A 22,247-nucleotide genomic window follows, 5' to 3' on the forward strand; every position below is an offset into this window, starting at 1 on the left:
CAATAAAATTTGACTCTATTGATTTTTCTTGAAAAATCTTGTCTTTTTATGACTGATACTGGACTAATATCATTTAATGAAGTGGTTATTACAACCCCTGCACGACTACAAGCTCTGTCATGTCCTTTATGTCAGATTTATTAATCTCTTAACACAAATCTGCTGAAAAATGAGCCACTGGAAACAGGAATAAAAAGACTGAGTGTGTGTGAACTGCAGTACATTCTGAACGGGTCGTCTCAGAACATGAATAGAAGGAAGGAGAGGCAGAAGATCCAGAGCGGTCTGAGTCACAGCACCTGCCATGCAGTTTAATGAGTCACCTTTAGTTTAATGACACAGGCCCTCCTACAAGCTCCAACAGGACTTTTTTCTTTTTTTATCTCTGCTTTCTGTTACGCTTCCTGAGCTTTTCTCATATTTCTTCCTCCAAGCTGCAATTTGTCTCAATTAAATCTTCTGCCTGTTATTCTAAAACAATGACGGCATTCTCAGCCTTCGTAAATAACCCGTCTTATCACCGCACGCACCCGGCTCTGTCAGCTGAGCACTTAACATTCCCCGGACTTCGGACCGAGGCAGAGGACTTATTCATATGTAGAACTGTGTCACCAAACGGTTTCCTGTTAGACGGTGCCGTAAATGTGGAGAGTGATCGAGATCAAAACTGAGGAGCAGCTTTAAAACGAATAAATAAAAGTGACAGACAGCAGGCAGGCAGAAACCTGCTCTTACCTGGGGGAGCTTACACTGTTTAAGATAAAGACGGGTCAACGCTGAGCTATGTGACAATGACAAACACTCTGAGCAGCGTGTACGAATGTACGAAATGACTGACAGCATTTGCCCTGGAAAACAGATTTCTTTTAACGACGTATGCGTTTGCCAACGAGTTTTTAAAGTTTCTTAACGTAACGTCTTAATCCGCTGCTTGTTTTGCTGTTTGTGCTCACACAGCAAATGATGAGATCTCGAGGTCTGAAGGCAGACTTTGGCCTGCCGGCGTGCACGGTGCACCGCACATCCTTTAGAGTTGTGAGCCCCCTACTGACTGATGTGGGTCATGTAAGGAGGATGGAGGTAAAAAAAAAAAGGGGGGGATTCACAATTAATGCATGAAGTTGGCAGCTGTTTGATTGTGCAGGTGGGTGTTTATTATAAACTAAAAATGAAAGTAGCTTAAATAAGCTCCACTTTTTTTACTCATTTGTCCTAAAACATTGACCCGTTCTGTAGGTCTTCTGTGGTCTCAGGCACCTAACAGATCCACTTAAGTCTTGGATGATTGCCTGGGTTGATAGTCAAGTATGTCGTCATTGAATCATTTTAAAACTATTGGATTTGGATGTTTTATCCCGCTAAAACAGGCCACAGCCATCAGAAGGTACTGGTTTCACAAAGAGCTGTTTGGTCAGTAACTGGATTTTGCGTTATGTTTCGATCTTGTTTCATTTGCGCAGATGTATGCTCTTATTTTGACATGAACAGAACTATATTTGACCGGTCGATGAGCAAAACACAGCAGTAAAATAAAAAATCAAGTTGTTCAGCTGCCGAATAGAGTTTTATTATATTCGAGGTGGTATGTTTTAAAGTAATATCCACATGTGTGGCAGGGTTGGAGGTTTTTGAGCAAAACATTGCACAAAGCAGCACTCTGGATCTGTTGAATACTTTCTTTTTTTCCCCCACTCAATTTCAAGGACAGAACGTTCCTTCCTTTGGTGCCTAATATGTTCCAGCCACTGCCGTGTGCTGCTGTATTAAGATAATCATGTTTTTTTTTTTGTTCACCTGTCAGTTCTCATATTGTTAAGATTGACTGGAACGTTTTTCATTTTTACACTAAGTTTACCATGACCGTGAATTCAAAGCTCGCATTGCTTAAGTTCCGTTTCCTGCCATGCTCTTGTTGAAAAGTCTGGTGGGTTCTTGAGTGTTTACAAAGACCTGATCAGTTATTGGAGATTTTTAGGCCGTTTAGCTACACATGGCCGCATGACTTTTCCTCATGGTCTGAACAATCATCCTCCTTTTCTGTCTTTCTCCTGTCCCCCCCTCCTCCTCTCAGACTGCAGGAGCCAGCCTCAGAGAAAACCAGGACTCGATAGAGAGAAAGAAGAACACAGGACAATAGCCAGCTTCACTTGGGGCAAAATGCGCATCTGACACACATCTGGTGAGTACGGCCTCGTTTGTAAAGACGTTTTGTGTTTTAGTGAAGTGTTTTGGAAGCATCAGTCCGGTCTGTGTGCCTCAAAGTTAGTATGCAAATCACTTCTCATCACCTTCGAATGACTTTGCATTTGTTAAGATCACAATTACAGACGCAAATGTGTAATTTAATGTCAGATTTATAGTAGGATCCACAGAGTCTTACTCACGATCTGTCTAAAAGCGAGTTAGAAACAGAGTAGCTTTAAAATAGTTCAATTATAAACACAGGATGAAGATGCACAAGATCTTTTTTGCATAAATATGTTATAAAGTAAAAGTGAAGAACCTTGCAAAAAAAAATAAAAAATCTGTAATGATGTGTACGTCAACCTCGTCGCTTGCTTTTTCTATTTAAATGAAATTATATGGTTTGTATATTCGCATGAGGTTTTTGTAAGTTATGTATTTTTTTTTTTATATTTGTCCAGGAGCAACTTTAAAACTCGAGGCATGTGTAGGTACTGGAAAGTAATTACAGATCTAGAATTTCCTAAACGACAGCCTCAGACGTGTAAATACAAGGCAACCATTGCTTCCTGTGCAATTACACGCTGCTGTCAACCAGTCGGAGGGATGTCGGCGTGATGTAATGGTGTTTGCGTTTGGCTTGCCAGCATTCAGCTGCAGGAGGCCGTTAATGGTTCTTAAAGTACAGTCCGTTTAAACACGAGCCAGACGTACATCTACAACCCACACACTTGTATCGTGAAAAGATGCCCTAGCTGGCCTTTAGTCATTGAAGCATCTCCTTTTATTATATTTAAGTCTTTTCAAAGAACGGTCTCGGGGGGGGGTTCACTCCTGAGCAAAAACATTAAACATATCACCTCATTCTTCATGACTCTTCAGTCTGTTTGCTACAGAACTAGACACTGCAATCTGGTTAATATGTGATGCTCACCAACACGAAAGGCTTTTTCACAAAGTCGCACTATGAAGGAGCAAAGGGAAACTTTCTTTGTATCTGGATTAAAGTAAACTAGAGATTAATGAAAGGAGATAGTTAGAAATGAAAATGGAGCTCGTGAAAACTGAAAACAAATGAAGTTAGTAAAACAAATGGTGGAATTTTTTTTTTTTTTGCGTGTCCACCAGACATAGATTTAAATACTTAATAATTCCCTGTTAAATGGTCAAATCTTCAATGTTGACTTCTGAAAACATTTTGAACTGAAAGATCCCTTCAGAGTTCTGCTTTTGTTCAGTAATAAAATAGATCCTGAGGTGTACAGTTTGCCTAATGATCATCAGTGCGGTACAGTGTGGTCTGAGCAGGAGGATGAATAAGCCATTTAGTGCTGTGGATCTAACAAACTCCAAACTCCCTTCTTAGGAGATCTTTTCCTAATGCTCCAGCCTAATCTCCTTCTGTGCTGTTCTCTCAAGTGTAGTAAGGACGTGCTGTGAAAGTGTACGTCCATATGGCTCGTGCAGGCCTGCTGGGACAACCGGCATCACAAACTCCACCAGAACAATTTTATTTTATTTTTTTTCTGCAGCAGTTTGCCAGCTTGTCATAGTGAAGCAAATCAAAGATTATATGCTTATTTCTTCCAGTAGGTGGTGCTGCTACAGATAGGATAAATCTTTTTGAGATGAAGGTAAAATCTGTCAGGATGTTTTGCAAAATTGACTCATTGTCATGCATGTCGTTTGCGTGTTCAGAGAGCCTGACAGGCTTTACTGCAGCTGAGGATGATGAATGGTCTCCTGCACTAATGCTAGATGGTATGGGAATGATGGACCTCCCCAATGGCCAATCAAGCATCACCAACGCCGCTGCCACAGCCTCTGAGGTGAGGCCGCATCTCATTTTCGGTCAAATATCATTCGTGCCAGCTGATCTGGGCACCTTTTTGTTTATTAACACCTCCTTTTTTCCCCCCTCCCCTCTCACCCAGAAGAGCAGCAGCTCAGAGTCTCTCAGTGATAAGGGGTCTTCAGAGCTGAAGAAGAGTTTTGATGCTGTTGTGTTTGACGTGCTGAAGGTCACTCCCGAGGAGTATGCAGTGAGTAAACCTCATGTGTATGTAACCGTCTTCTGTCTGGTTAACCTGTCTCTTTCAGCGGAAAGTCTTCAGTAAGCACAAATGAAAAGTGCTGACTTGAGACAGGAGGAGAGGGAACGATAGAGGAGGAAATGAGCTTTGGCTCAGTAATAATTGATGATGTTTGGCACTGCCAAGCAGGCACTATCGGAAGTCCTACTGCCTCCTCTGCACAAATTTACCCGTGGTGTTTGTGAACAAACCACAAATAAAATCACATTTCTACAAACTTAGCTTAATTTTCTCAAAAATGGCTGAAATAAATCTATATCTCAATGTGTAGTCTTGATGAAATGCTTTGAATTGTTTGTTTTTTGGCTGTGCCTTGTTCAACCACAAGAGGGCACTGTCGCTTCATTTATTCCCCGCTCTGCTTAAGAGCTTAAGAGCTTAAGGCGTTTTAAATATTCTGCCAGTAAAACCAGGTTTTTAAAACACAAAATATCACAATTTTAATGAGTGTTCCAGGCGTATGTGCTGTACATAATATCAGGCACAACAATAATAAAGAAGGTATAAAAGAAGCCATTACGGCCTTGTGTTTGAAGTAACTGTTTTTTAATTCTGCTATTGTGTGACAAAAGCACATCTAACAACTATTGTTTTGTCTCTGTCAGGGTCAGATTACGCTCATGGATGCTCCGGTGTTCCAAGCCATCCAACCAGAGGTGAGCTGTCTTTTAACTTTTTTTTTTTTTTTTAAACCACCAGCAGGGTTTACTGCTTTATGCAAATGTTGTTTTTTATTTATATGTATATATTATATATATCATGAGTGGGAGAAATCGAGCTGCTGGCTTCATAATTTACCAAAGACTAAATGTTTTTTAAGCATGTTTTGTTATCCAACACTTTTCTTTATTCCAAAAAGAAATAAGTTTAAAATTTCAGTTATCGTTAAAAATCTCAGGTATTGTCATTTAAACAGGAAAGATTTAGTTGTGTGTTTAAAAGAAGTTAAAGTTAAAGCTTGTTAAAATAGGAAAATTAAGTTTTTGGTTTTTTTTTCCCTGTTAAGGTCAGCAATCAACATGCAACATTGTCCATTGGCGCCTTTTTTTCCAGTTTTCTCCTGTGGTTTAAGATGACATTTGAATCGCCAGAGGCCGTCTAGTAAATCAGCTTGCCGTTTATTATTTATTGCATGTAAATATGGCTGCAGCTTCCAGTAATAAAAAAAAAATATTTTAAGGTGAAAGGTGAAAAAAAAACCTAATTTTTCAAAAACGGGGGCGTTTCTCAGTGATTATTCCCGCTTAGCTAAAACATTTCTAATAAGGCACTAAAACCACAACGACAGACACGAAGTGATGTCGAGCGCAGAGAATTAAACGTCAGGTTTTCAGGTAGAGACAAGAAGCATCTTAATCTCAGATACCAATCAGCAGGAGTCATGCTAAAAGTGTTTTAATGGTCTCGGAGGACTAATTAACATGCTTCAGGTATTTCTCTGGTAAGGAAACACCGACCTATGACGCAGTAGCCTTTCACAGCCAGTTTTCCACATATTTATGACTGACTCGTGGTCGGAAATAAAAGGTGTATGTGAAGTGTCGATATTAAATGCACAGTGAAATGTGACGGTGGTCATACTGAGCTCCTCCGATCTGAATCAACTCTACTGTAGCCAAAGAAGAAGTAGGACTGCGTTGCTTTGAAACTTGACCCGCCCTTTGGTTTGCATCATCGCAGAGAAGGATTTACACCACAGCGGGATAATGAACCCTATTGAATATCATAGGTTTCCCTCCACGGTCACCTGACCTCGACCCCACTTAACCTTCACGGGGCACGGAGACAGATGAGCATTCCTGACTTCACAGGAACCTCTCTGGGATGGAAAAAGTGTGTTATCTGGTTTCAACAAACGAGTCTGTGTCGGCTAGTTTATGATGAACACTTCTGTTATTGAGTTGGGAGACTGACAGCAATGACAGAAATGATTCATATTTATTTTTCACTCTACCTCTAACCTATATGATCATTTAAATGTGCTAAAAATTCACATCTTTGTCCCAAACCTTTAAACCCAGATTGTTCTCTCTCTCAGTGCCATGTTTGACTGCCGACTATCTGGGACCACAGCTTCCATGCAGATGCGCATGTCACAGTTGTTCACATTAAAGGCATCTGAAACGTTCGTTCCTCTCAACGCAGTGAGATCTGCTGTAATCTCACGCTTTTTTTTTTTTCCCCCCTGCTCGTGCAGCTGGCGCCCTTCCTGACAGCAGGCGTGGATAACCGGGGTTTTAAAGTCAGCTGCTGTGGCCTTATAAAAACAGCTCACCAACCACGACTCGGTGTGATGCAGGAAAGTCTGAGTCCTGCGATCGCACATGTGCAACGCTTGCTTTCATTCAGCGTCAACCTGCAGGATGTCCTGTTTTGCAAATAGGGTTTTCCAGGACAAAAAAATGAAGAGTGAAATACAACCCCCGGTTCTGAGAAAGCTGGAACGTTGCGTAAAAATATAAATAAAAATCTGAATGCGGTGATCTGCAAATCTCATAAAGCCATATTTGATTCACAATGGAGCGTAGCAACGAGATGCTTTTAGAAAGGAGTCGGTGGGCTGATGATGGCTGCAGTGTAGCAGAGTGTAAACCATTCAGGGGAACCTATCAGGATCTTGGCTTTTTTCTTTTTCCTTAGAAATCCACACACAGAGAAAAGCTCCACGGCTATGACTTGGGTGAACTCCGCTCAAGTTTCCCGTCCTCCCTGCAAAACGCATAATCTGGAGAGCAGGCACGTGTACGTGTTCAGACGCACCTGGCGTCTCACTCTGTTCTCATCCTGAAAAAGGGAAAATATTAAATAACACGATTCCTCGAGTTGTGCAACAGCAACTTTCCCTGAAATTCAGCCACGGGTGCCCTTTCTGTCGTTTAACTGCTTTGTTATAAAAATAAAAAATCAAATCAAAATGTTTGTTTATAGTAGCAAACAGAAGGGCTTACTGATAAATGCTAAGCAGCTTTGGACATAGTTTTGGATAACAGGCATATTAATATTAAACAGATCTGTTTATTCTTCCTGCGTAATTCTCTTCAGATGAGAGAGTGGAAAGAAGGCATTCTTGTTTCCATGATGTGATGTGATGTAATTCTCATTTCGTTTTATAGATTTCATGGATTTGGACGCGACATCTGCAGTAGCTTTTGTTGCTTTATTTATTTATTTTTTTAAACCTTTAACAGATTCTCCTAAGAAGCTTGAAGTTTATTTAAGTCTGCATCCAAACAAACAGAAGTTTGATCAAAGTTTTCACTGGATTTCTTCCCCTTTTATCAATTAAAAATACCCTTTACTTCTTGCAACAAGGAGGGATTCCTCCTTAAAAAAAAAACAAAAAAAAGCAGAAACACTTCTTGTTTCTTATTCCTGTTTCTGCAAAATTCAAATAACAAAAAATTATAATTAGTTGTTTTAGTGCTCTGTTGTTTTTGCAATTCTTCTAAGAAAGCTGTAGTTTCCATCACATGACTTAATGTCACGAGCTTCCTGTAATGCTCTTCATCTTCTTGAACTGGTGTTTAAGTTTTTTTTTATATGCCTTCTTAGTCAGCTTCCAGAAACACATCATAATTGTTTCAGTCTAACAGGGTGAGAGCTTGTGTGACGAACAGATGAACCGGCTGAGATGTAGTATTCTTCTCTTTTGATGCTTGATCTTCTGCCGGCTGAGTTTTAGGATCAGACATTAAAGTGGAGCGGAGGATGTTAGGAGCGTAATGTTGACATGGAGCAGATGTATGGAGAGGAGCCGGTGCGGTCCTGCCAAACTCTTTGGATGAGGAAGAAATACTCTCCTGTCATGCTGGTTGTAAAGAAATGCATGCAAACTGAGGACGGATCCATCAAAAAGCGTGTGGAGATGAAAGTCTGGCCAACACCTCCGGACAGGAAACACATTTGATTTCTATCTGTCCAGACCGCCTGATACATATGATGTTTGGAAAATTATGGCCAGTGCTTGGATCCGATCTGAACACGTGTCACTCTGACACGTGATTTAAAAAATGTATTTTTTTTCTAACCTAACAGTGACAGCTCTGATGTTTCCACAGAGTGGGACAGAGCCGTTAACAGCTGTTTGCCGACACCAAACGCTGCCTCGTCAGGTATAATCGATGGGAGCCCCAGACTAAATGTTTCTTTTCTCTTTTTGTTTGCAGAATAATCTATACTGCAGAGCAGACTGATGTTTTGATTTACAGCTCCCAGATGAATCGCTGTTATGTTCCTTGGCTGTTGGTTTGCAAAGTGAAATGCCATTATAATGACATATGACAACATGGATCACAGAGAGGGGGAGAGGAATGGATACGAGGGACTTGAGGAAAATCCCTGCCCCTCGTCTAAATTTACGAAGCGGCTATTACTATTTGGTTGAATCCTTTGGCTGATTCAGTTTATTGACAACCCCTCACTCCATCAGTAGATCAGCAGAAGTTATATCAGCTGCTGAATTAAAGGCCTAGCATTCCTGGAAGGGAAACAAATTGCCCGCCATCCCTGGAGCTTGAAATCATCATCTTATGTTATAATGAGAAGGAGTGGAGTTAAAGGTGCCCCTTGCAAATAATTTGACGCACAATCTCATGTGACGTTACGAGCTGTTAGATCTCGAAGTATGTGTTGAGGATGACTCTCAGCTATTAACACTCCAAATTTGAACCTAATATCTGTCAAATTCAGGGAGCTGTGGTCAGTTTTGTGTTTTCTAAGGCCAGTTGGCTGTGGGGACCATCTTGGCAAGTGAACACACAAACACGGACAATAAACATCATCACCCTTTCACCTTTGGTGGCGGGCGATAATAAAAAGAAGCAAGTATAGAGGAGCTTGGATAACGTAAAAAGAACTACAGAGAACTTCTCCTCTTTCTTCTTTGTTTTCTCGTTTTGCAATCCGACGTGCAGCTGATGATCTACAGCTGGGTGTTTATGAAATAGTTGCTGAGAGAAAACGGGTGAGTGATGCAGAGGGGCTTGTGTGTGTGTGTGTGTGTGTGTGGGGGGGGGGTGACTGAACGCTGCCTTTTTGTTTTTAACACGCAGCCATGACAACGGCCAAGTGAGTGATTTAGTGGCCTCGGCCGCCAAACTTTGTTCCAGCTCTCGGGGAGCAGCAGTCGGGTTGCATTCTACGTCCCGCCGAGAAGCACGTCTGCTCCTCACACGTGCGCGCGCCCAGAGCGGCACCCCCTCCGAACACACCGGCGGTCTGGGGGGAGAAAACGATGACATGTTGTTGGAAAGGGAGGAGGGAAAGAAATCCTTTCCACGCTTCGTTCAGACGTGCTGATTAAAGTAAAATAATGTGCGTTATCCCTGTGTGACTGGACAGAAGGTCACGTGATGTAACCTATAGTGTTAACATTCAGGTCACGTCTTTTTCTCAACATATCACTATAAACGTTAATATTGTAGCAGCAGTTACATGTTTAATAACAGTTTTTTGCTCCTTAGAGTTTAATTAATCTGAAGCAACTTGTCAACTCCAGAAAAGTCTTTTTTCTTCCTCTCTTCCAAAACTGGTTTGTTAGCAAACATAGTTTCCTTTAAACAAAATGCCATTTTATGCAATTTAATTTCAAGCCACTTGCACTGCGTTAAACAAAGCAGCAGCTGGGAACACCGTATTGATCTGTGGTGAGGCAGGGAGCGAATCTGTGGTGCAAATAAGTTGGTTTTATTAAAAAGGTTTCTCTTCTTTCAGCTCAGACGGCTGAGTATCAGTGACTAAGTTCTGCAGCTAATGATTTCAGGTGAAACCTCGCAAGACTAAAGCTTGACCAAAAGTCTTTTTTTTATTATTTCTAATAACATAAGCTGTTTGTTTCGTCTGAGCAGTTGATTAGAATGAACCCATCACCACTGTGTGACTTCAGCAGGTCTCGCTGATGCAGAGGAAGCTGATACGTTCATTTGGCATCAGATTAATGGGATGCCGTGTGTGTGTGTGTGTGTGTGTGTGTGTGTGTGTGAAAGCAGGTTTACAGTCACAACTGTAAGCAAACAGTGTAAAGGGCTGTATACAGCTCACTGTAGATCCCTTCAGTCCACATATGTTGTTTAGACAGTAATCGCTATGCAACGAAAACATTACGGCCTGTCAGCGCGACGGTCCGGACGCATTTATCATCGCGAATGTTGGAGGGGGTGGGGAAAAAGTGGGAAAAAGCTTTGGCAGTGGAGGATGAAAAACCACAGTGACAAGTTTTCCATTGTCAGAGAGGATTTCTTCCACCACTGTTAAAGTATTTTCTTCATTAGATTTAATGTGTTCTTTTTGGTGAATAGCAAGAATTATTACGATAATCTGTTGCAGATGCACTGATGTCACACGCGTGCCTGACGCGACCTTACTGTACCGCAGTAGGAAACGCTAACAAATAAATAAATGCATCAATTTCTGCACGATGCATTGGTTGTTTTTTTTTTATTATTGTTTGTAGAGAATATAAAGATGTTCAGGTTTCACATCTTTAATTTGCATGTGTTTGTTCCTCTTAAAGCAGAAAGGTTAACCTGTAGGTCCGTTTCCTCTTAAATTTGGTATAACCAGACACAACTCCAGACATTTTCAGTGACAGTTCCTCCTCTCATCCTCAGTAAATCCTGTCATTACCTCCCCTCCTCAGGCTCATGTCCTCCCTTTCTCATCTTCCCCCCCTCCTCTCTGTCCTGTTTCCCATCTTTTTCAGTGCTTCTTATCTTGGCCCGTGGCCTCGACATAATGTTCCCTGGGGTCCCAGCACTGTTTTCCATTTACAGTTTAGACTAAAAACAAAGGGGATTCCTGTGGTGTCTCACTTGAGCTCATTGCAATTTGTGGTACAACTGCTTTGTTCCTCTGTATTGCCACTATAAAGCAGATGGTTCACTTTATCATTTTAAGTTTTTTTTTTTTCTATTTCACAGCAGTGTATTTTAATGTAAATCTAATTTATTTTAACCTCTTTGCTCAGATGCTTTAGACCTCTTTTTATCCCCTTAAATCTTATTTGTAGATAATTGAATCTTGTAGGTCACATAAACACGCAGCCAGAGGTGACATCAGTTTTCTTCGACAGCTCCCACGTTATTTACCCTTCCCCAACAGCATGGACGCAGCCAGCTTCACTTATCCCCACAGGGCCGCGCTTAAACGAGAATGCCGCTCAGCCCGAGCAGCATGTGGAAATGACAGGCTGTCTGTGGTTTGGCAGAGTAAGCGCTTTTATTGCACTCTTTTTACTGCAGCATTTAAAACCTTCTTAACAGAGCTGCTTCACCGAAGCCTTTCCCCAAACACTCTGTTTGTCAGAGTTTGTTTTTTTTTAAATGTTGCCAAACGTTTGTAAGACATTTAGAGTGGAAAGAAAAAGACTGTAAACTCACAAGAAAATAAAGGAAATTAAATCCTAATAGGTTCTGGAGAGGCTGTGGGGCAACACATTGCTGCTTTAATACACGAGGGAAGTGGACGCAAATAAAATTAAAGGCCTGGTGTTCCTTTAAAAGAATGCATATCGTGCACCACCTTCCAGTTTTAGACTAAGTTGAGAAATTATGGAGTTGGAGCTGTTTGGGTCAAATCTTGAAAGTAACATTATGTTCAGTTTCATGCAGTATTAAGATTTCATGCTCAGAGTATAAGTTGTTATTGACTCAGACATTACCACATCAAGTTTTAGCTCAGTATCTGTGAAATTAACTGAATTATACACATTTTTGTGTTTTTTGGTATGGTCAATTAGGCTTGGCAACCATTTTAAATTGAATTAGCTCCCAAATTTAATCAGTTGTAAAAGTGCATCCAGTGATTGCCTGCATTTTCCCTCCAGCTAATGAAGTGTTTTTTGCTTTTCTTTTACCTACTATATTCAGAGTGGGATGGCCGACATTATAGCAGGATGGAGTGGAGTGCTTCTTTTTTAAAAAAAAGAAACATTTTGAATAATTAAAAAAACAAAACAAGAGAGAGTCCTGGACTAAGAAAGGGACGAAAGAAAGGGACATCTAAACACGAGTGAGGCTTCGCTCAGGCTTGTGGGAAAAATGTTCAACCAGTGTTTGTTTTATAGTCTGCTTCACTGTAGTCTTTTTTTTTTTTCTTCAAGGCTTTACCTCACCCACGCTTGAACGTCTGCTTTTAACATCTGCATTTGATATGCTGCGACTCCCTCTCGCCCGCCATCCCCCGCCTCTGTAACTCACCAATGAATGAACACAGCACTTCTTTGCAGAAAGATATCCTGATGGTGTCCAGCTCAGGGAGCTGTGAGCTGTTGGGTGGATGCCGCTCCTTCCAGACAGTCTCTCGGGGGTTACTGTGTGGAGGAGCTGCCGCTCGGTTCAGCTCTTCAGATCATAATCCCGAGTCAGACAGACTGGCACAGCTCGGTTAGAAACCAGGCGGGCTCGCACAACATTTTTTTTTCCTACTGTTATGTCATCGTCCCTTGGCCCCTGGACGTCCCGCAGGGGCCAAGGGACGGGACCGGGTTCCCCCCTTACGCTGCATGTGTGGTCTCCGTCTTTACCTCATTGCCGAGGAACAGCAGCTGTAGGAACAGACCAAGTCCAGCCTGGTTCTTGGATTAAAACAAAGATCTGTTTGTGTTTAGTCGGAGCTTTCTGTGTTCCAGTTCCAAAGTCACCGCTCGTCTTTTTAATCAAGTGTACCGAAAACACTGCTGCTGCTTCCACAGCTGCTGCTGCTTTGTACAGTATTAGCAGGGAGATTTTCATTAAACGCCTTCTGGTAGAAAAATCAACAAATGACAATCCTAAGAACTGAGCTACTATGTGAAGTCAGAAACCATCCATATATGTGATTATTTGACACTTTTTTTTCCTGCTCCCTTTTGTAAGTTGAATTAGTTATTAGGTAGACATTGTCTTGGTCTGTTGGTACTAAGCATTTTACTTTCTTTTTAGTATTTTAAAGAAAAGTAATGCTGCATTGTCGAGTCGTCATCTTGATTTGTGTTGAAACTTGTTTTATTTACCTCAAATTGTGCTTTTCTATGTTTTTAAGTTGCCTTCTATATTTTAACACCTGCACCATAAACGTCATTTTTGTAGCTTAGTTATTCTGCAGGATCATGTAACAAAGGAAACATTGCTGTCAGTAAATACATTTCACTAAAATCTACATTTAAGCAAATTTACATTCATCAATCTGTGATTCTTTGAATCTTTTCTTCAGTCAATTTCTTCCACTTCTTCCTCATCTGCTTTCCTCTGCTGTCACATCCTTGTCTCTGCTTCCTTTCTATTTCCCACTGCCTGACCTCAGACGAGGCTGCTAAATACATTAGTAAGATGTGTGTGTGTACAAAATGCCTTGTGGCTCAGCACATAATCTGCATTTCATCAATTGTTTTCAGGAACTGTCGAGCTGCGGCTGGAACAAGAAGGAGAAGCACAGCTCTGCTCCAAACGTCGTGGCCTTCACCCGCAGGTTCAACCAGGTGAGACTCGGACACCTTTCTGTGCATCCGAAGCTCAGTGGAATCTCTAAAGGAACGAGGGAGAGCAGTTCCTGCAGTCTTGGAGATTTATGAGCCTCAGCCGTTGAGATATGAAGAGATGAAAGCGCTTCTTTCTGTCAGCTCATCCCCAGAATTTCAATACCTGCCTCCGTCCTCCAAGTTTCAAATCATCACACTCTCGCTCTGCCAGATGTGGTTGTTCTTTTTAAGCTGTGTTTATCATGGCAGCTTCTAATAATCTCTGCCTTCTTGCGGGGTTATATATATTATAAGCTGTTCCCAGGTGAAACGAGTCTGAGAGAAGCCAACTTTTCCTTTTTTTCCTCTCTCTCTCTCTCTCTAAAGCTACTCCTTGCTTTTGGCGTTCTTACATTCATTAACGTGTTTGTGTTGGAGTGTGTTTGCATGCTCCCTGTTTGCACTGTGACATCAACAGGAAGTTGAGGGGGTACGCGGCCGTGCCCTCAATTCACCGTCGCCGACTTTGCCTTAAAGGCCTACTTTGCTGCCCTGAAGCATATTATGAGATGATCCGAGAAGAATGTGTTGCTGTGGAAATTTCTTCATGTATTGCAGATCCCAAACGACGATTCAAGATGCTTGCTGCACACATTTGGCTGCCGCGAGCCAAGGAAAATGAACTTTTTGGTTAAAAAGGAGTTAGCCTGCCAGGGCAGAGAGTCCCAGAAAGCCCCTTCACATGAGCTAAAGCGCTATTCCTCTCTCTTTCATTGCTGGTTTTGTTACTGCTCTGCTTCAGGAGCTAGCAAAGAAAAACTAATAAATAGATAAAACAAATTGGCCAGTCACTCTTAACACTCTGTGACAAATCCAGTGAGAGTTGTTGACACATTGAAATAAACTTTTTTTTTTATCGGGGTTTGTTGAAGAGGTCTTAGTTTTAACCAAATGAGAACTTTTACTTCCATACACTTTATGAAAATGTCAGGAATCGGATCCAATCGCACCAGCTAGCTCTCAGATTTTAATTTGCATTCCTCTCGTTATGCTTCGTCAACCATGAAACTGGTTGATCCTTTTGGTTGGATTTGTCTGCTTCCACTTATTGAAATTCTGGGGCCTTGATACGCTCTTAAACCTGCCCCAAAGACATTATCTTTACTTTCAGAGCATAAAACCGTAGAAATAAAGACGACTTCCTCTGTGCGGAGTCCTCTCGCTCAGGCGCACGTGTCGGTGAATGCATCTACTGTAATTGGAGCGCTGCTGTCACAAATGATCTCATCGCTGCTCACTTTTGGAGAACAAAGCGGCGTGTGTCACATGTTCTGCAACAAACCCCATAGGTATGATGGTTTTGGAGGCGTTTGGCTTCGTTCACATTGACCCCAAATGTCCAGCTAAACCGCAGAGAAGGTGCAGCACCATTCGCTCCCAGATTCGAGTCATATTTTGCATTTAAGAAAAAGTCCCTTTCTTTTAACCAGTCTGCAGATGAAACGAAGTGTGAGCTGCCTCCTAATGAGACGCTGCAACCAAACTGAAGATTAAAGCAGAAGCCATATTACTTCATGTGAATGGGTAAAAATGTAAAACATATGTCTCCTTTTTTCTCCTGTGGATACACTTCTCCTCAGTTTGACGTTTGTATCCTGTTTATAGGAGAAGGCTGAGAGGATGAATAGATGGATGAATTTATCTTCTCAACCACTCAACTGCTCCTCACTTCTTCCCTGAACCAAAAAAAAAGTATTAGGTCTGTTTCCAGGAAAACCTAAGCTAAAATAGAGCAGCTAGGATTTGCGCACATTAATAATGTTCAGGAGAAGCCGCTTCAAATCGAGACACTTTTAATCTGATGAATCATATGGAGAGAGCACCTTGTGTTCCAGGCCTTTAATGACTTCATGTCTTAGCCATGTCGGTCCGTTGTACAGCTTCTGAAAGAGAGAAGGACGTGAAGTTTAGACATTAAAAGAGATAAAATCACGTTTATGTCAGAAGAAGACGTGGAGATGGTCAAACTGCATGTCTTATCAGAACAAAATGTCCAGACAGCTGCAGGCTACGAAACCCCACTGAATCCAACTTTCATTCCCGTTACCTCCCCCCCCCCTTCAATTCCCTTCATCCCAAGAGCCGAAACACTGATTGATTCACCGACTGCTCTGAATGTAGAATCAGAACTTTGCCTTGCCAGCAGTTTCCCAAAAGAGACAGATTTCCGCCATCACTCACCGTCTGGCCAACTCTTCTGAACAAACACACATGGATCTGCTGTCTTTCTTTGCTTGAACAATTGACAAATCAGGAGTTATGGTGTGTATCTACCAGCTGCAACTTTGCAGATTCTGACCTAAAAGTCTTGTTTTCCATCAAAACCAACTTTCTAATTGATTTTAATGGAGCATTACTGTTATCAATCTATTCTATTGGCATGTGGCTTTGATTCGTACCGTTTTCAGCCCAGAACATCAAGGCTTTCTGCAGCTTTTGGCTCTCGACTCAAGGCCTAGAGAAGAAGTGATGGAGAACACTCGCTGTTTTCACATACCCGATTGTGCTTCAGAGATTGTTACTCACGATTGTATCCCAAGTCTGGTTTTGGGGGAGCTTGTTAGTGTTGCCGTAATCCCCGTTTTGTGTGCATTTCCTAGACGAGCTTCTGGGTGGTACGAGAGATCCTCCACGCTCAGACTTTGAAGATCAGAGCCGAGGTGCTGAGTCTGTATATCCGAACAGCCAAGGTACACACGCTCTCACACACACATGACTTTACCGCCCAGTTTCCCATGAACATTTGCTGTGTTAATTTAACTAAACGTATGTTTAATGGTTTAATGTCCTGTTTACAGAAACTGTGTGACATGAACAACCTTCACGCAGTCATGGCTGTGGTGTCAGCGTTACAAAGTGCGCCCATCTTCAGGCTTACCAAAACATGGGCGGTAGGTGGCCATTTTGAGTGCATACTGGGTTATTAGCAGAGCGCTATCAGTAAACTGAAAGACTTGTGCAGAACACTGGACACATCAATAAAGGTTTGGAAAAACGGCTACAAGTGACACAATAAAGCAAAATTAACTATGTAGACTGTTCACAAAATTCTAAAATCTTTAAACTACTTGAGATGACAACCAGTTTTTATTAGTGGACCTTACTTTCCTTTTTTAGGGTTGATTTTAATGAGGGATGACATTGTCTCTAATGCTTCATGTCTGTTGATAAGTAAAATGTCCAGCAGCTGTATTCTGACATGTTTAGTTTAATGTCTGGGCTCATCTGTAGCACAGTCTGGGTGAAGAAATGGAGTTTACATCATGATATTCAGTGATGTATAGTATAATGACAGGTGCATAACCAGATCTGGTGGATCTGTCAGAGATCCTTGTTACGTAGCGAGTTTCCACTTTAATATATAACATCTGCCAGTTCTTTTCTACTTTAGCACTGAACTTCTGTGTTTTGTCAGGTTTGAAACATCAGTCAGCTGATTGGTCCACTGTCCTCAGATGAGGATTACACTCGTTGTATCTGAATAAATTGAAGTTAACTACAGTAATTTAGTTGTGAAATCTGCTTTCTTTTGTATTTCTGGTAGCCCTGATGTTTTGCTAACCTGCTCCGTGTTCTCTCCCCGTCCCCTCTTCCTTTTGGCCTCATAGCTACTGAGTCGAAAGGACAAGTCGACGTTTGAGCGGCTCGACTACCTGATGTCCAAAGAAGACAACTACAAACGTCTGAGAGACTTCATAAGCAACCAGAGCATGGTCTCCTGTATACCATACCTCGGTAAGGGACAGAAACGAGTTTTACACAGAAACCACAGCAAGCTTTTTTTTTGATCTTTAGAAGTTGCACAAAAATTTACCCTGTAAAACTTTAACAAAACAGACTGACTCTTTGTGTGTTTGGTACTACTATCTTATAAATGTTATATGTCAGTCATGTTTTATTGCTTGTTGTTCTTCAATTTACTTTGTCTTCTCGGTAAGCTGTTTGTTTCTACTGTAGCTTTTGCCTCTTTGTGTCAAATCATTCACCAGCTGAGGTTTTTATTTTGCTTGGCTTCTATAAACTGAGAAGAGTGAATGTTTGAACATCAATTTGCTGCTGTACTGAGAGACGACAACAAAAAATATTTTCAAACACAATATTAGCATGAAGGTTTGCAAACTTTAGTCTTTCCTTGTTGCATGTAAAGGCTTTTTTTTTTTTTTAGGCTGACTGGTGCAAACGCGCAGCAAACAGAGAAATGCGCTGTGAACACGTGAATGATGCAAACTCCAAAACACACACACAAATGCTGCAATCACAGAAACTAGACAGAAGAAAAAAAATACAACCAAGAGAACAAACGCAAAGGAAGAATGCTGCAAACATCAAAGACATCTGCATATAAAAAAAAAAAAATGCTGCAAACTCAAACTCCACAAAACAGAAGTGCACCAGACCACTAGGGGGACATCCAGGTTGGATGTTTGCGCTCCGTGGGTTCAGCTGTGTCTTCCTGTCGTTTGACCCGGCGTTGGCAGTGAGGTTTCGGTCAGCCCACGTTCGTATGCCCCGTCCTCCTAAACACGGTGGTTTGCTTCGAGACCATCGACAAATTACCGTACCGTTTAGCCGTTTGCTGTGCGTTCGCACCTGTCGGCCACCGTAACTATATGACGTCACACAGGAATCTGTCGTGAGCTGCGTGGGGAAAAACGTCCGTGCCTCTGTGTGTGCTTTCACTGCTTCACTGTTTGTTCTTGTTTTGACTCGACGAAGACTGGATGACTTTGATCTTCTTTACTGCCAAGCTTTTCTTTTATTTATTTTTTTTCTTTCTTACACCGTCACGCTCGTTCATAGCTGCTGCTGTGTGATTTGAACATATGTATCTTATTATGAACAAACAGACACGAGCACAAAAGCTGCGGATCTGTTTGTTGTTACAGAAACTTTCAGATGCCCATTTTCCCCACCCTTCTCCGTCATGGAAGGCAAATGATGAGAGACTGTCAGACAAATCAAAGTTAGGGCTGTGAAATGGCAAAAAAAAATGTGCCATCAATGCTGTATGCCTTTTTATTGTGTGGACTGGGGAAAAGACTTTCCGTTTGGTAAGCGTTTGAATGATTTGTGACCAGCTGGTTTGTCAAAGGGTGGAGTTTCTTTTTGTAATATTATATGCCTGAGGCGGCGCTTTCTTATGGGACAAACTTTTTAAAGATGCAAGTGCATGCGTGCTGTGTGACCGGCTGGCTGTTGTCAGGGTCACAGAGAGCCAAGTTGGCATTCTAAAGGGAAATTGCCTCTTGCTTTCTCTGGAACATTTCCCTTAGTCATAAATTCACCCGATTCCCTGAGAGAGATCCAGAACCACAGCGCTTGTTCCAGAGCATCTCTCCTAATGCTAGTTTTAGCTCTGTGTGTGTAAAGAGTAAATATGCCCATTCTCCTAATGTATTATTTATGCATAACGTTTACCTCCGGAGGCACTAAACAGTATAATTGTTGTAGTTGGGTCTAAGTTTAAATCAAAGTTCCTCTTGGCAGGAGATGGTTTAAATGACTAGATGTGTTTTCTAAAGACGAAAAAAGTATTTGCATACTAGTGCCACTTATGTTTCTTCTCATGCTTTTGCTTCATTTGTGTCTAGGTGGATAATAGACTGCAATGTTTCGAGTCTTGTTGACCATTTAAAGCACTTTGACACAAACTACATTCATTCATTCACACACATCTACGAAGCAGTTCCTAACCATTGCAGTCTAAGATGGAATTCATGCTGCTTCATCCACTCTGTTTGCTTGGCTGTGAGGTTGGAGTGACATAAATGAAGTCGACTCTTCTCGTCTGTGAGGGTCAGTCCAGTCCTGCTGCTGAGTTTTTGTTGTTGTTTTTTCTTTTAACCCTTATGGACTGCAACAATAAAATTCCCATTCAAAAGTGGCACCAAGCTCATGAGCCAAACCACACACAGAAGAAGACAAAAAGGACATTTGTTTTAAAGAAATAATGGAATATCTATCCCAGAAATAATCCACTTTTTGATGGTTTATCATTTATGGACCACAAGGACATGTAAACTGTCAATTTCTAGGTGAGAAATCACTCTAAATCAGTATTTTATTTAAAATTCATGGTTGAGAAATCATCACCTTGTCAATTCTCAGTCATCCAGTACATTGCGACTCTAAAATTTTTTTTTTTTTCTTAATTAAAAAAAAAACTGGACTTTCATATTTTTCGAAAGTGCATTATCACCACCCATTAGACTGGTGTGCAAAGCTTTTTATGGCCGCTGGAGTAGAACAACGTGGCACAACAGATCCCAAAATAGTGTTAATACAAATGTGTGTACCTTGCTCATGTGGACATGGAGGAAAAACATCAAGCCTTTAACACACCACATGGTGCTTTTTCTTACACACACACATTCACTTGACAGTCAGGACAAAGTAGGGCTCGGTGACTGTGGATGCTCATGGTGATTGGACTCACTCTCCTCCAGTGTCCCCTCAAAAACATTCACATCGCTGAAAGAATCATGAATACCTTTCAGTGATAGCAAATCCAGTTAAAGACCTGTGTGTGTGTGTGTGTGTGTGCTCTTCAGAAATGGGTTTCTTTTTTCCCCCTGTGAGTGGGTGACTGATTTCTGACCTGTTATTAGGCTTAGCTGACACATCCCTCCCCTGTCTGCGCTCACCACAGTGCCTGCTTGTTTCGTGGTCCGATGAGCCACTCTGTAGTAAATCGCATGAAAACAAAGAGCCCATAGAAACATTGGGCACCGCAAAACACAAAATGTTTTCCAGCTTGTTGTCCTTTCACCTTGTCGAAAGTGCACAGGTTGGAAACGCAGCTTCACAGCAGTAGACTTAGTTCTCCATCAGTGTCAGCTGCCACACACTGCACAATTTAAGCAGCATTTTTACACTACTCATAATCTAATTTATAGTCCTTTTTGTAAATGAGAAGAAAAGGATTACTGGAAGTATTGCACGTACAGTTGATCGTTTTTCCACAACATGAAAAAAAAAAAACGCAGTTGTTGAAATAAAACCTTTTTTCTCTTTTACACAATGAGTAAAAAAACAGATTCACCTGGGTTGTTTTAATAATGTGACTTTTTAATGTTTCATAGTCACTGTACTTTATGACACGCCGATGCACTGTTTTTGTTTGTTTGGTGTCTCTCAGTGGAAAAAGACTTTGCAGAAGGCCGCAGACAAGCAGAGCGGCTCTTGCTGTTTATGCTAACTTGTGGTTGTTATGGAATACCCAATCAAATGGAAATCACCAGGATTAAAGGGTTGTCTCGGATCAAAAAAACCTGCCAGCTGGCTCACAGAAGACAAAAATATGTATCACGAACCAGTTCAGCCTGCCCTGGCCAAGCCTGGACCCTGGGACTGTAGAGATTGTCAGCGTTTCGGGTGCTTCATAGCAGGTTTGTCAGTTTTGTTGGTTCTCAGTTAGTGAGACCATTAAAGCCACAAGTTGTTGACTGTAGCTGGGTTCTAGTTATGATGTTATGGCATCAAGCAACTCTTATCCATTCCAACTTTCACAGCCTCTGGAGAAAAATGTCTAGAAGAGAACATCATCTCAGGATATGCTTATCAACACGCTCAGTGGCTTTTTGTGAAATGTTCCCCTCCAAATCCTCTCCAGATGTCTCTTCCTTTATCTTTCTTAATGTCTCTTTCTGCTTTCGTTTTAGTCAAAATTCTTTCACAGCGGCAACAATTAATGTCCTTCCTAATCCGTGCCTGTTTCTGATATAGTTGGATTTTCCTCTGCAGTTCTCATTTTTCAGTTTTATGTATTCCCCCCCTCAAACCTCTGATTTGTTTAATCTCTTTCTGATATAGAAAGGTGTGATTTCAACATTTGGTCAGAGTTAATGATTTTTCTCCTCATATGGTTTAATTAATAAATCTCAACATCTTCAGATCAAACACCACTGTTAAATTAACCATAATACTGTTAGTTTTTAGTTTTTACATGGTAAGATTTTGGATTTTGAATTCATGCTGGAGTAATTTTATCATTACTGAGTGCCGTATGTTCTTGTTTCAGGATAGGAAAAAGTGAGAAACAATGTCATTATTTAAAAAATATTTATTTTTTCTTGTACGGCTGGCACGTTACATGTTCTCCATCCACAAGTCAACCCAACATCCACGCTGAATTTGTTCTGTGTGCCTCTGCTCAAGTGTCGCTAATGTACTTCTTTTATATGGGATAAAAATGTATGAAAAATTGTGCTGGTACAGGAAAAAGTATGACGTTTTCAGGACTGACTATACTTATTATAAATACAGTGATTAAAAAAACAAAACGATGGCAGAGTGACAACACTGTGAACATTTGACCTGAGTCGAATCACCCCTTTTTTAAATTAACTTTAACAAAAAAAGCCAACAATATTTACAAACCAAAGCCAGCTCAGCCCTATGCACAACAGATAAACACAGAGATGGATGAGTTTACTCTCTTTTGAGGGTTATGAGGGGAAAAAAATAGGCAAAAGTCA

General features: G+C 41.2%; 1 protein-coding gene across 4 annotated transcripts in view; it reads left to right on the forward strand.

Annotated features, from left to right (window-relative positions):
- The window catches only part of ralgps2 (Ral GEF with PH domain and SH3 binding motif 2), a 66,508-nt gene that overhangs the window by 16,006 nt on the left and 28,255 nt on the right, over positions 1 to 22,247 (forward strand). For 3 of the 4 annotated variants that reach the window (XM_017407214.3, XM_017407212.3, XM_025003948.2), the window contains exons 2-9: positions 2,072 to 2,179; positions 3,883 to 4,013; positions 4,119 to 4,226; positions 4,883 to 4,933; positions 13,648 to 13,731; positions 16,371 to 16,460; positions 16,569 to 16,661; positions 17,379 to 17,505. In XM_017407214.3, coding sequence (XP_017262703.1) covers positions 3,936 to 4,013; positions 4,119 to 4,226; positions 4,883 to 4,933; positions 13,648 to 13,731; positions 16,371 to 16,460; positions 16,569 to 16,661; positions 17,379 to 17,505 — 631 coding nt within the window. In that variant the 5' untranslated portion in view covers positions 2,072 to 2,179; positions 3,883 to 3,935. The remainder of the gene's footprint in view (positions 1 to 2,071; positions 2,180 to 3,882; positions 4,014 to 4,118; positions 4,227 to 4,882; positions 4,934 to 13,647; positions 13,732 to 16,370; positions 16,461 to 16,568; positions 16,662 to 17,378; positions 17,506 to 22,247) is intronic. The other variant, XM_017407213.3, reaches the window with a different exon arrangement.

The sequence above is a fragment of the Kryptolebias marmoratus genome, linkage group LG24 (genome assembly GCF_001649575.2).
Source record: "Kryptolebias marmoratus isolate JLee-2015 linkage group LG24, ASM164957v2, whole genome shotgun sequence".
Lineage (NCBI taxonomy): Eukaryota > Metazoa > Chordata > Actinopteri > Cyprinodontiformes > Rivulidae > Kryptolebias > Kryptolebias marmoratus.